Consider the following 15566-nt stretch of genomic DNA (forward strand, 5'->3'; position numbering starts at 1 on the left):
ATCCTGATGTAGATGACAGTGCGCTGGTCCACCCATACAGTAATTCTGACCTATCCTGATGTAGATGACAGTGCGCTGGTCCACCCATACAGTAGTACTGACCTATCCTGATGTAGATGACAGTGCGCTGGTCCACCCATACAGTAATACTGACCTATCCTGATGTAGATGACAGTGCGCTGGTCCACCCATACAGTAATACTGACCTATCCTGATGTAGATGACAGTGCGCTGGTCCACCCATACAGTAATTCTGACCTATCCTGATGTAGATGACAGTGCGCTGGTCCACCCATACAGTAGTACTGACCTATCCTGATGTAGATGACAGTGCGCTGGTCCACCCATACAGTAATACTGACCTATCCTGATGTAGATGACAGTGCGCTGTCAAACATGTTTGAGAACCACTGCCTTAGAACACCGGGAGGTGCTGGAAGCTATATTCCTGAAAGGCGGGCACTGAGGTGCTGTTGGGGGGGCTTAAGGGACCTTGATGTTGGGGGGTGCTGGCCCAAATAGTTTGAGAACCACTGAACTAAACTAATGTTTAGAACATGTCCTACGTAAAGTGTGACCTGCCTGTACATAATGTACATGGTTACAGCTGTGCTTCACGCATTAAAACCACTTTAGCCCTATTTTCAGATTTTCAACATCCTATATTAAGATTGGCTAAAGCTGGCTGGCCGGCGGACCACGGCCACGTCAGTATGACTCAGACACATAACCACAAACCCTCATCTTCCTCCTGGGAAGCAGTCTAATCACATTCGAACAGTCTCGTGTAAAATCTGTTATTTGGCATTCAGCGAGATGTTGCCTAAATCATATAAGCAATACAATAATAAACAAACATGAATTTTCAGAGCAGGAACTTAGCTTACATTTTAACCCATTCAAATCGGGAACGCATCTGTGTCATTTTAGATTTTAGCCATTATTTTATACTTTGGCTATTCAAAAATAGCAGATCTACAAGCTGATAGCGCGGCACTGCTATTTTTTTTTAAATCATGGAAATGTGTGCAAATCTTTGTAAAGCGAACATTTGTAACTCAAATCTTTGCTTCTGGGGGTCCCTGGAACAAAATATTTTGAGATGGGGGCCCGCGGCCAAATACAAAAAAAATCATTTTGGGGGTCCTTGACATGAAAAAGTTTGAGAACCACTGATATGGAAACACAAGTTTTTTTTTTTTTCAGATTTAGAAGACATTTGTAGATGCGTTCCCAGATTGAATGGGTTAACTGGGTGTGGGAGGGTTGAGTGAGAACCACTGAATTAAATTAATTTAAATACTTAGTGACCACCCACCTGCTCTCCATCTTTCAGACCCAGCTTCTGTCCCAGGTGGCGACACAGCGCCACCTTGTGGTCCTCCCCACAGGAGGAGGAGTTTCCACTACGAGTCCAACCGAGGAAGACAGGAGAGCCATGGTCCCAGGACAGCTGCACAGCCTGCTTCTGTTCATTGATGCACTCTTTAGTTTAGATTGTACTTTAAAAAACTTCATATACGTTGTTGTTAGGTAAATATGTATGGTGGCCATGTCTTGATTAATACAGGCGTAGTGTACAAAAACAACAGTATAAGAAGTATTGTCACACACTGTCATTTATATGAATGTATTTTCCAAACGGTGGCGACCACCACCACACCAAATGAAACGTTTCACAAATGTACTGCGATAAATTAATCACCATACGTAGCCCTGGTCCAGAGCGTTAGAGAGAACTCACTAACGCTCTGGACCAGGGCTATGATCGTCCCCCTGATGATCGCACCGAGTGCGGCGCTATGAGCTTATAGATCTGCTATTTTTGAAAAAAAATTGAGACAGCAGCCCATAAAAAAGAAAAAACATCATTTTGTGGGTCCTTGACATGAAAGAGTTTGAGAACCACTGGTGTTACAGTACCTTGCAGACCCTCCACCCCGTCCAGCTGTGTGAGGAGCTGGTTGACCACGCGGTCCGTCACCCCCGTGTTGTCATGACCCCTCCTGGGGGCCAGCGAGTCAAACTCATCAAAGAACAGGATGCAGGGCCTGGGGGGGGGGGGGACAGCACCGTCACCACCACGTCACTGCTACCAGTTTATACAGTTACAGGCACTAAAATAAAGCCTTGTTTGATCGATTGATTGAATACTTTATTAGTCAGAAATGTAAACAGCATGTGGTACAGTCAGACATTAAAGCTAAAAGGCTAACACAAAAAAAAAGTCCTGGGGACTTGTTTCCATTGTGGTCCTATGTATTCAATTCATCAACATAGCATAGCATACAAAATTAGCACAATAATACAGGTCATCAACAAATACAAAAGAATGGAAAATGACATTACCTCCCCTTGTGGTCTCCTGATAGATAGATTTTTTCAGGCCAGTTTTGAAAGAAACCAGTGTTACACATCCTTTAATGGATGGTGTTTCAGGACATTCCACATGTTGGTGGCAGAGCAGTGGAATGAGAACTTTGCCATGTTTGTTCTAAGTGTGGGTGTTACCAGATCATGGTGGCTCCCTCTAGTGGTGTGGCTGTGGGAGTCACTCACTTTGGAGAAGTAACTTCAACAGGTATGAGGGTATTGAGGGAAATGAGGGAAACGTCTCTTTGTCTATCTTAAGTGCTGCAAGGCAAGAAGTCAACAGCTTGTTAGCAAGTCATCAGTCAGGCAGCTGGTGAAATTCTCACAGAAAAGTCAAAGGGTGAAGACATCAGGTTCAAATCTTACTCTGTTATTTTTGTACTTTACCTTGTAAGGACCTGAACAGGTGTGAAGCCTTTCAAAAATATTCCAAGGGCTCTGAGCTCATATGAGCCTCATTCCATACATACATGGTTTATACAGTAGATTCCATTCTGAATGCCTGTGGTGTAAAGTAACTAAGTACATTTACTCAAGTACTGTACTTAAGTACACTTTTGAGGACTTTTTATTTTACTGGAGTATTTCCAATTTTCATTACTTTTACTTCTACTCCACTACATCTCAAAGGCAAATATTGTACTCCACTAGGCCTACAATTATTTACTTTGCAGATTTTGTTATAAAAACAATTATTACAAAACATACAGTAACTACTTCAACCCTATAAACATTTCGACCATTTGAAAATAGCCGATCTACAAGCTCACAATGCGTCGCAATGCGACGCATTGTGAGCTTGTAGATCTGCTATTTTCAAAAGATGTTCATACATTTGTAAACTTGAAATGGGACATTCTGCATAAAGAGTACTTTTACTTCTTTACCAAAATGTTCTATTTTCTATATAGAAAAAGTATTTCTATACTACAGTATTGATACTTTTCCTTAAGTAAAACAATGTAGTACTTTGCTGCTTAATACATATTGGCTATTACAGTGTAAACTATGCCGTTTGTTAACATAGATAATGATTATTAATATATTAAAGCTGCTCTATAGGTAACGTTCCTCTTCTACCCCGGATTTGAACCTGGTTTCCTGCACCAGTGCTGACATGTTTACCATTGAGGGTCAGCCCTGGTAAGGACATAGTGACATGTTTACCATTGAGGGTCAGTCCTGGTAAGGACATAGTGACATGTTTACCATTGAGGGTCAGCCCTGGTAAGGACATAGTGACATGTTTACCATTGAGGGTCAGTCCTGGTAAGGACATAGTGACATGTTTACCATTGAGGGTCAGCCCTGGTAAGGACATAGTGACATGTTTACCATTGAGGGTCAGCCCTGGTAAGGACATAGTGACATGTTTACCATTGAGGGTCAGTCCTGGTAAGGACATAGTGACATGTTTACCATTGAGGGTCAGCCCTGGTAAGGACATAGTGACATGTTTACCATTGAGGGTCAGCCCTGGTAAGGACATAGTGACATGTTTACCATTGAGGGTCAGCCCTGGTAAGGACATAGTGACATGTTTACCATTGAGGGTCAGCCCTGGTAAGGACATAGTGACATGTTTACCATTGAGGGTCAGCCCTGGTAAGGACATAGTGGTGAACAGTGTCTGAAAGGAATCTTATAGGACAGCCATTCCCAACCTGTGGGCCGGGGGCCACTGGTGGGCCATCAGGATCATTGCAAATGGTCTCCTAAATAATTTAATTGGCAAAACATTAAGATTTGATTGATAATATAACATTAACATTGATAAATGTATGAAAATGTATCATTGTGATACCGATAAATAGGAACTTAAAAGGGATAGTTCGCCCCCAAAATGACTTTTTTTCTATCGATTAGTCACCCCACAGAGACTTGAATTCATTTGTGTCTCCTACTGGAACCGCTGCCTACCGGTCCGCTGGTCATCAAATTAATTGATTGATCATTAAAATAAACGTGCTCTGAAAATGCACGTGGAGCAGGGCCCACTGGAAAATCTTCAAAGTGTTCGCGGCCCACCCATCTGAAGTGGTCAGATGGGTGGGCCGTGAACACTTTGAAGATTTTCAAGTGGGCCCTGATCCAGAAAAGGTTGTGAACCGCTGTTACAGGAGGAACAGGAGGTACAGTAAGCAGCCTCAGCCATTAATGAATATACTGTACATCTATCACCAATTAATATATCAATGAATATATGTACAGACTATCAACAGTGAATATTAAAATTAATATTATGTACAGTATCAACAGGCCTTCTGGGTAGTAGTCTATTAAACAACGTAATGAATATATGACTGAACATAAAGTAACACTAGTTAGGAAAGAGGGTTTAATATGAAAGATAAAGTTTAATCATAATCACTATAACATGAATTAGAAGAAACTGCAAAAACTATTTACAAGCAATATTTACAGACTGTTTGTTTAAACTGAATGAATAGACGTTCTTCCTTAATTAGACATTTAGCAACGAAAGATAAAGCAGGTGAGCTTTGCATATGAGAGAGAGCTACCCTCTATAAAATTAACTACCAGGATTAACGCCACTATATTAAAAAGGTGTATGTCTTGTAAGATATTACATGTACTTAAAGGACGACTTCACCCATTTTCAACCTATCTTTAATAGATCCTCACTAAAGCTCCTGATAAAATTGTGTAATTTCTTTCTACTCAGTCTGTGTCTCATAGGAGAGCTGTGGACACTTCAGAAACCCGTCTACCAGTGACATCATCGTTAGGAAGATGTTTTTCTTCTTCAATATTTTTTTGGGCGGTGAAACCGTCCCTATATGTGAGGTTTGGATATTTGCACACCAAATCCTGCGCTGTGATTGGCCACCAGTGTACCCCCCTAACCCTGCAACGTGATTGGCTAATCACAGTCTATTCAGGATTGTGATTGGCTAGTGTCACATGACACATGTGCATAGCCCTATAAATAGGACTATGCACTTAAAAAAAACACATTTATGTTTTTTTTTAAGTGAATCACACAGTAGCTAGCAAGACACCGCCCACTTCACACTGGGTGTGATTTTATTTTATTAATGTGAGAACAATGGCTTCCATTATAGCATGCTAACTTTCCAGGAATAGAAAGCCAGAAAGCCTATGGGTCTATGTTTCTATTAGCTTGGATTCCCCATCGATGTCGTCACTGGTAGGCGGGTTTCTGAACTGTCCACAGCCCTCCTCTGATACACAAACTGAGTAGACAAAAATGGTGCCATATTATAATTAGCATTAGTGAGGACCAATTATATAAATGGGGACGGCAGTAGAGTGGCCGGTAGAGCGGCCAGATGGGAACTGCAAGGTTCCCAGTTCGATCCTGGGCTCCTCCAGAGTAGTAGTGTTGAAGTGTCCTTGAGCAAGACGCTGAAACCCTAATTGCTCCCGATGAGCAGGTTGGTGCCTTGCATGGTTTCCTCCGCCATCGGTGTATGAATGCGTGTGTGAATGGGTGAATGTAATGCACAATCTATGTAAAGCGCTTTGGATGAAAGCGCTATATAAATGCACCATTTACCATTTATAAAGATAGGTTGAAAATGGGTGAAGTCGTCCTTTAAGATTCAGAAATGTTGCACATAAGATATATACTCAGGTTACCAAGTAGATATCGTATCTACTCATACCACCATAGTTAATTTCCAAACATATTGGTAAGCTAACAATGGCTGTCAATGTCTGTTACCGTGACAGTAGGTGGACAATCTTTTTTTTTTGTTAAAAGACAATACAGTTTCACATTAAAACAATATGTTTGCTCTTCCAAACATAGGCTGACTATTCTGTACAACAGCTATAAAAATTATATAATGAACCCTGCTTCTGCTCTCCTTTCTTCCCCCTCACAAGTACTCCCCTTCATTTCCTGTTGGCAGTTTTCCCAGCAACTTCAGACGTTTGTCCAGTGAGTTGTGATACACCTCCTCCAGCAATGAATAACGGCTGTGGCTCTCCTTTAATGTTTGTCTCAGTGTTGTCATCTCTCTGTTCTTCTCCTCCACTTGTCTCTTCAACTCTCTCTGCATCTTTGTGTTTGAGATCATGATGTTCTGGATCCCAGGCAGGAGAACCTTCATCAGGTTTCTCTCTGCTTCCACTCTGGCCTCTGCTTCGTAGGTCTCTCTCATCTCCTCTATGTCCTGTCTGTGTCTCTCCTCCTTCTCTCTCCTCTCATTCTCTCTCTTTGCTCTAAACCTATCCAGCTTTCTCTCCATCTCCTCTCTTCTCTCAGACTCCCTTCTCAGCTCTCCTTCCAGCTCTCTTTTCTTCTCTTCATCCCTCTCCTCCCTTATTTGTCTCTCTAGTTCACTCGTTCGATGGTCGATCTTCATGATGTCTCCCTCATGCTCTTGGATGGATCCCTCTATCTTCCTCAGAGAGTCCTTCAGCTCTTCCTCAAACCTCTCCCTCATCTCCTGCTCCTCCATGTGTCTCCTCTCCTCCAAGTCCCTCTGAATCTTTTTCTCCATCTCTCTGACCTGGGCCTCTGCCTCCTGGTAGGTCTGAGTGCTGTAGAAGTTCTCTGTGTTTCGTGCCACCATGCTCTCTATCTTCTCCAGCAGCTGTGAAACCTGACCAGCATTGCTGCTGTCTGTAATGTTGAGGATGTGGCATCTGTTCCCACATTTATCTACAAGCTGCTGATGTTCCTGACTGCCTGCTTGAAGAAACTCCTCAACACTCTGCTTCTTCACACTGTCAGCGCGGATAATGATGACAATGCTGTGTTCCCAGCAGCTCTCTCCAAATGCCTCCTGCATCTTCTCCATCATCCCTCTCACCTCTCCTTCAGAGGACTCTGCTGGTATGACCAGGAGGAAGGCATGGGGACCCGGGGCGGACAGATTGAGGCAGGATCTCACATCCTTCCACATCTCCTCCAGAGAGTGTACAGAGAAGACTGTAGCATCCACCAGCACCAGCTGTCTCCCACACACCTTCCCCAGTCTCCTCCTACTCAGTTTAGAGGAGCTGGTCTCAGCACCAAACTCCTCCCTGCCCAGGATGGTGTTTCCTGCTGCACACCCAGCTCCTGTCCTCCCCAGTAGCATCAGTCTCAGCTCTGAAACACAATACATTGGATAAAGCTAAAAACTGCACCACAGATGTATACAGTACTGAGCTGGGTCACTTCAGTTAAACCAAGTATTCTTACAAAGTATATAGATATATCCTAGAAAATCTGAAATCCTTGAAGCTTCCTGGTGCCTCATTAATCACATAAACATTATTCTGTGCTTTTAAATTGCATTTAGACCATATCAATTAAGCAAGTTTCACATCCTCAAAAGTAGGCTACTAAAAACAAATTGCACCCTTTTCCTCTTTATTGGCTTTTGATCTTGATGGGGTCTGAGCTACTCTTCTACACATGAAGAGTCTGAGAGAGAGAGAGAGACAGAGAGAGAGAGAGAGAGAGAGAGAGAGAGAGAGAGAGAGAGCGAGAGAGAGAGAGAGAGAGAGATGTTATCACCTGTGGTTAACGTCAGCAGTTCACTGAGGTAAGGGTCCAGCTGATGAATCATGTCAATCATTTGTAAACATGGCTTGTTTCCCTTTGTCTTCACCGTGTCGATAAGTAGCCGTGCTTTGTCTGACCGGAGTCTTTCTCCTGTGACTGCCTCCATTTCTCCATGGTTGATCACATTCTTCTGCAGAAGTTTGTCCAGCAGAGAATTCAAGGTGGCCTCTGAAACTCTTTCAATGAACTCTGTTCTCACACACTTCAGCTTCTCCTCTGCTGCTTTGTCTTCCTCCTGAGTTTGTTGAGCTGTGGAAGCACCTTGAAGACAAGATGGGGGATTAATTAATTATTAGTGGTATAACTATTCAACAACAATAATAATAATAAATATTGCTGCAAGCAGCAATTCGGGGGCAAAACAAATAAAATGCATTATGCAATATAGAAAAAGCTATTTGCAATATGCGCAATAAGCCATATAGAAACCTAATAGACTGAGTAGGTCTCGTCTATCCACCGGAACAAATTTTTTTTTACCTCAATCGTCCATTCTGTAGTAATCGGCCGTTGAATACAGTTCGTTTTCACCAAAAAAATAAGAAATCTGAGCTAGATGTGTTTTTCTACATTTCATAACATGGGAGTGGACGGAAATTAATCTTTTTGAGATCACGTCACATCCGTCCATTCCTTCTCTAGCAGTCAAGGGATCATTCATAGGTTGCGGAAGAGCGCCCTCTAGCGGAATTTAAAAAAATGATTAAAACAAATATTTGTCATAGATCTACGTCAATGGTAGTCAACGGTTGGATTTGAACTGATGTAGATCTACATCAATGGCAGTGATTGTGTTAAAAGTACACATGCATTAATTAATAAAGTCATGATGTCTGTGCAGCAAATACAATTTGGACTGGATGAGACAGGGTTTGAGCCAAGAACATTCTGACTGATAGGTAGACACTATCAACTGAGCCATTGAAACCACATTGGGCTTGAGAGAAAGGAGCCCATGGAGAGCTTTTTTTTTATGGCTCTACAATATTCATTGGCTCATGGAGGCTTCATTTTCTCTTCATCTGGGATTTTAGATAATGGCCCATAGATTGTGTGTAGAATGTTTCACGCAAATTGCTCAAAATTCCCAGGAGAAAAACAGGTTTAAGTGTTTTTCGAACTACTCAAAATGTAAAATCTAAGGGCGGAGCATAATGGTAAAAGTGACAGATGTATTCCTCATGAGCAGAGGCACATGTGTAAGCAAGTTTCATGGCTGTAGGCCAAACAAGGCATGATTTATGCCTGTTCAAAGTTCACATTTTGTAACGATTGCTATAATAGCGCCCCCCTTTCGCCAATTGGAGTATAAGCTTTGTTTCAGCGCTATTTGGCATGATCCTCTACCATACTGCAAAGTTTCGTAAAAATATGACAATGCATTCATATAGTTAGGGGCAGAAGAATAATTGTCATAAAACTGTAATATTCATTGGCCCCTGGAGGCTTAATTGTTTCACTTACAAACTGTTTTGTAGATATTGGTTCCAAGTGCATCTATAGAAGGTTTTGTGCAGATTGCTCAAAAATCTCAGCAGGACATTTTCGTGCTTCATTTCTCTGTAGTTTTTCATGACCCACTACCACCACACTGCTGAGTTTCGTAAAAAAAACGACTGCACGGTTTGTCCTGGAGCGGCGGAAGAAGAAAACCTACACACCATGCTTGGCCCCCTAATAATAATAATAATAATGTTTAGACCTAGTGGCCTTAATCAGAGCTGTGATGAAGGCCAAAATAAATTGGTGAAATTAAAACTACTACACAACCCCTGAACATCTGTTGGATATTCAATGTTGGGAAGGTCCATCATTTCAAAGATCTAACTACAGACTCACACTTTGAGTGAACATTCACACCTAATGATGTTTGTGTGTTCATACACACAAATAGTCTTAGTTTACACCAAATGGAGTTAATATTTCTAGTCAATATTATAAACATAAGCAAATAGTGTAATTTTGATTTGAGTTTTTTTTTTGCAGATTTTCATCAATATAATTAGAGGTAGTAACATCAGGATGACAAAATGTTTACACAGATTCACTGTGTAGACGTGTGTCCATAGTTCTGTCTGTCTCCCTCAGAGCAAGAGTGGAGTCTGTGTTCTGTTCATCCTCTACAACATCATAAACAGTGGATGCATTCACTATAGAGACTATAGTGCTATTCACACTGAGAACTATAACTATATTGCTCACCATTGTATTTTTTTATATAGTCAGTGTGAACTCTGCATGCCATCCACTTGACATAGAACGATTTTTAAAACTATATTTTTATAGTTATAGTGCTTAGTGTGAATGGCCCTTAAGAAAGGCAATACATATGAAATTGAAAGAGTAACATGGACTCACTGTTTGGAGGAGGAAATGGCATACTGTGTGTCCTCCTCAGTGGAAGAGTGGAGTCTGTGTTCTCTCCATCCTCTGCAAGACAACATAAATAGTCAATGTATTGACAATAGTAAGATAACAAGACCAGGAGACCTAGATGGACATACTTTTATGCCCATGTATGGACGAAATGGGTCAAAGCCTCATGTAGGCCGACCCCTTGGGTCTGGCAAAAATCACACCCAGTGTGAAGTGGGCGGTGTGGTCATCACAGTGGTCATCACAGTGATGGAAGCTCAATTTAAAAAAAGTGTTTTTTTTAAAGTGCATAGTCCTATTTATAGGTTATTCATTTCATCATGTGTCTCGCTAGCCAATCACAGTGCTGAATAGAGTCAGCCAATAGAGTCAGCCAATAGAGTCAGCCAATCACAGTACAGCTAGGGGTGTACTAATGCTAGGGGTGTACTAATTATGAGCCAATCACAGTACAGCGAAGGGTGTACTAATGAGGTGTCCCAACCCCACTTATAGGGGCGGCTACACCGCCCAAAAAGAAAGGGGTTACTGGGCTATTACATGACACTGGATGTATTTTATTTTACAGTACTTTTGCACTATTGATTACTAACTTTCTGGAGGAATGCTGATGCTCCATCTCGTGATTGGTAGCTTGGGGCCTGATGTAGAGGTAAACCCACTCTCTATAAGACAAGACAACTATTTATCATCTTACTAATGTTGACGACACACATAAAGGAAATATATTTCAGATTACTGACCAGTCTTTTGGTCTGACTCAGTCCTCAGTTTCTCTAATTCAGTCAGATCATGATGACAGATCTGCTGAGCTGCAATGACAGGTTGAACATATACAGTATTTATGTTTTGATGAACCACTGAAAATATAATCTAGAGAGATGAGGTTTTACATTTTATAATCCAATTAAGGACATCATTATATTTCATCTTACTGACCAGTCTTTTGGTCTGATTCAGTCCTCAGTTTCTCTAATTCAGTCTTGAGATCACAGATCTGCTGAGCTGCAATGTTGAAGATATACTTATTTTATTAAATAGTATTCATTATTTAATATAAAAATAATCAAGAGAGATGAGGTATCTCTTTTTTTAATAATCCATTTCTCACCAGTCTGTTTGTTTTCAGTGATGACATCATCCCATTGCTTTTTCATCGTCTTCAGCTCTTCATCTTTCTGATTCAGTTGTTGGTCTTTTTTTGTCAGTCGTTTATTACTGTCATCCAATTCTTGGCCTTTTTTTGTCAGTAGTTTATTACTTTCATCCAATTCTTGGCCTTTTTTTGTCAGTAGTTTAGTACTTTCTTCCAATTCTTGGCCTTTTTCTGTCAGTAGTTTATTACTGTCATCCAATTCTTGGCCTTTTTTTGTCAGTAGTTTATTACTTTCATCCAATTCTTGGCCTTTTTTTGTCAGTAGTTTATTACTGTCATCCAATTCTTGGCCTTTTTTTGTCAGTAGTTTAGTACTTTCTTCCAATTCTTGGCCTTTTTCTGTCAGTAGTTTATTACTGTCATCCAATTCTTGGCCTTTTTTTGTCAGTAGTTTATTACTTTCATCCAATTCTTGGCCTTTCTTTGTCAGTAGTTTATTACTGTCATCCAATTCTTGGCCTTTTTTTGTCAGTAGTTTATTACTTTCATCCAATTCTTGGCCTTTTTCTGTCAGTCGTTTCTTATATTCATCCAATTCTTGGCCTTTCTTTGTCAGTAGTTTATTACTTTTATCAAATTCTTGGCCTTTTTCTGTCAGTAGTTTACTACTTTCATCCAATTCTTGGCCTTTTTTTGTAAGTAGTTTATTACTTTTATCCAATTCTTGGCCTTTTTCTGTCAGTAGTTTCTTACTTTCGTCCAATTCTTGGCCTTTTTTTGTCAGTAGTTTCTTACTTTCATCCAATTCTTGGCCTTTTTCTGTCAGTAGTTTATTTCTTTCATCCAATTCTTGGGCTTTTTCTGTCAGTAGTTTAGTACTTTCTTCCAATTCTTGGCCTTTTTCTGTCAGTAGTTTATTACTTTCATCCAATTCTTGGCCTTTTTTTGTCAGTACTTTATTACTGTCATCCAATTCTTGGTCTTTTTCTGTCAGTAGTTTATTACTGTCATCCAATTCTTGGCCTTTTTTTGTCAGTAGTTTATTACTTTCATCCAATTCTTGGCCTTTTTCTGTCAGTAGTTCCTTACTTTCATCCAATTCTTGGCCTTTTTTTGTCAGTAGTTTCTTACTTTCATCCAATTCTTGGCCTTTTTTTGTAAGTAGTTTCTTATTTTCATCCAATTCTTGGCCTTTTTTTGTCAGTAGTTTATTACTTTTATCCAATTCTTGGCCTTTTTCTGTCAGTAGTTTCTTACTTTCGTCCAATTCTTGGCCTTTTTTTGTCAGTAGTTTCTTACTTTCATCCAATTCTTGGCCTTTTTCTGTCAGTAGTTTATTTCTTTCATCCAATTCTTGGGCTTTTTCTGTCAGTAGTTTATTACTTTCATCCAATTCTTGGCCTTTTTTTGTCAGTAGTTTATTACTTTCATCCAATTCTTGGCCTTTTTTTGTCAGTACTTTATTACTGTCATCCAATTCTTGGTCTTTTTCTGTCAGTAGTTTATTACTGTCATCCAATTCTTGGCCTTTTTTTGTCAGTAGTTTATTACTGTCATCCAATTCTTGGCCTTTTTTTGTCAGTAGTTTATTACTTTCATCCAATTCTTGGCCTTTTTCTGTCAGTAGTTCCTTACTTTCGTCCAATTCTTGGCCTTTTTTTGTCAGTAATTTCTTACTTTCGTCCAATTCTTGGCCTTTTTCTGTCAGTAGTGTATTACTTTTCTCCAGTTCTGTCCGTAGGACCTGTGGATCTACAGAACATATATGTTCAGATGAACCAAAGACATTGTAATGTGTGTTTGTGTGTGTGTGTGTGTGTATGTGTATGTGTATGTATGTGTGTGTGTGTGTGTGTGTGTGTGTGTGTGTGTGTGTGTGTGTGTGTGTGTGTGTGTGTGTGTGTGTGTGTGTGTGTGTGTGTGTGTGTGTGTGTGCATAATTGTTTCATTGATAAATGTAAAGTATAATAAAGTTGAATGTTTTCGTTGAGTCTGTTATCCTACTTACCAAGCATATGAGCTGAGTTCTTTCTTCTATTCTTCTGCTCTGCTGTCTCCTTGCTGAGATAAGCTTCAGCTTGAGTTATACCTACATAAAGAGAGTTCAACTGTGTTTTAATAGCAACTCTTCATCATGTTATACTGACTGGATAATACATACATTTAATATTAAATCAACTTCAGTCTTGAACACATGTACATGAAGAAGAACAGGCATGCAATAGTCTGAACACATCAGATAAAAAGAGACTTTGTATACCTATTGTAAATATTATTATATAATGGTATTATATACATTATTATTATGTATTACTGATTTGTGTGAATAATTATGTCACTCTCCTCCCATGGGTCCTGGGCTGAGAGTTCAAGATAACTCAACTGAATAAATAAATACATCCAGAAGTGCCACAATATTAATTTGTACATCTAATTGTAGGATGGGGAATGACTGATTTAAGCAGCCATACCTGCCCGAGTCAAACTAATTGGACTCAGAGCTATAGGTGTAACTAAGGATAAATATCAGTCATCTCCACAAACATTCAGAGAGACACTGTCCAGACAGAAGTTAACATCAGCTCTCCCCTGTGGCTTTGTACCACAGTACAGTAAACACCACACAGCATGTATGTCTGCGAAGGTATTACAAATATTGGAAGGGGTCCTTGGGGCCGAAAAGCATCGTTTATTCACACTGGGTGAGTGGATGTGATTATTTTTTTCTTGCACAGACTTTCATTTTCTGTTAGATAACAACCGACTTCATACAAGACTGTTGTGATATCTGATCACGCCTGTGACCTTTGAACTCTCTCTTGCAGGACAATTTAACCAATCCAGATCCCACTGGCCTTTTGATTCACTCCTACTCTCACACGATGACTTTGTCAACTTTGTATCAGGTCAGATACATTTCTTCATAACACTAATGTCACACCAGGTGTTTCAGCCTATGAGAGATGTTTACATATTCTATTACAGGACAAATTATATCATACTCTGGTTTCTGAAACAATGCATGAAATGAACTGCTCTTATTACAAGGCTAGATAATGAATTCCTCCTCTCCAGATTTATATCTTTCAATTCTCAAGGTTATTTGATACACTGGTTGGTTGCATAACAATCAGAATCTATGTTATTAAAATGCAATCATACTCTATCTGAGTCAGTTATTCAGCTCATGCAAATAGTACAGTATGTCTCATCTAACTAACCTGCCTATAACACATACCTGGTTCCTTTCATCCAGATACAAATGTCTACTATTTCTGCAGACTAAAGACAATTTTTAGAGAACCCAATTTCAGAAGCAGAACTTACTATAGACATTAGTACAATGCAGAGCGGGTCAGATGGTCAATGGTGTGACAAGTGGGGTGTGGCAACAGACTTTTTAAAGTGTCAGGACTAGGGAAGGGTTCATATCTGGTGCAGTGGTGAGATGGGTTGGATTACGCTGAATATTGTCTATGGGTCTGTTGCAGGTGGATTCAATCATGGTCAATCGAATGATCACTTTTTACAGTGCATTGTGCATTTACACAGTGTCATGGAAGAACAGGCATAGACATTTCTCCCAAGAGCAAACTGATGGAACATAAAATTATCTTAGGGTTAGTGATGTCTGGCGATGAGCCAAAGAGAAACTGTCAGTTTGTGTAATCATCTATCTAGTTGACCAATCAGTAAGACTTTTATGAAGGAGAAACCTATATGGATATATGCCTTCAATATTCTGTGTGAGTCATGATGACGCAGTTTCGCTGGACAAATCTTTGACCTTGTTGACACCAAAATTGCTGAATGCTGCTGATTTGCAAACCACACCCCCTACTGCACCTCTCCTCCCACACCAGTGTACAGTGAATCCCCAAAACACCAAATACAGGCAGTGGGTAAGAACTCTGAGCCACTGCAAAATGAGAAATGGTCTATCTATCATCCGAAGTCAGTGCAACTGTTGACAGTGCTCCTGCTCCAAAGTAGAGCCCTTAAACCCACCCTTACTCTATTGGAGTCATTTCTTTCTCCAGCCTCTCTTCTAACATTGAATTCTTGCCTACTTATTTCTTCAAAATCCACCCTCTCTGTGGTTCCTGTTGTTCAGGTCACCTTTAGAATTTATATACAACTTTGTAGACATTTCTGACAATTCCACTGTAAATAAAC

At 40.1% G+C, this 15566-nt stretch overlaps 1 protein-coding gene across 1 annotated transcript in view; it reads right to left on the reverse strand.

Moving 5' to 3' along the window:
* The window catches only part of LOC308096048 (peroxisomal ATPase PEX1-like), a 643221-nt gene that overhangs the window by 575406 nt on the left and 52249 nt on the right, over positions 1 to 15566 (reverse strand). Inside the window, exon 2 of the mRNA XM_080443314.1 lies at positions 1319 to 1468. Within this exon, the coding sequence (XP_080299440.1) occupies positions 1319 to 1468 (150 nt within the window). The remainder of the gene's footprint in view (positions 1 to 1318; positions 1469 to 15566) is intronic.

This window comes from Gymnoscopelus braueri, assembly GCF_963280865.1.
Source record: "Gymnoscopelus braueri genome assembly, chromosome: 11".
NCBI lineage: Eukaryota > Metazoa > Chordata > Actinopteri > Myctophiformes > Myctophidae > Gymnoscopelus > Gymnoscopelus braueri.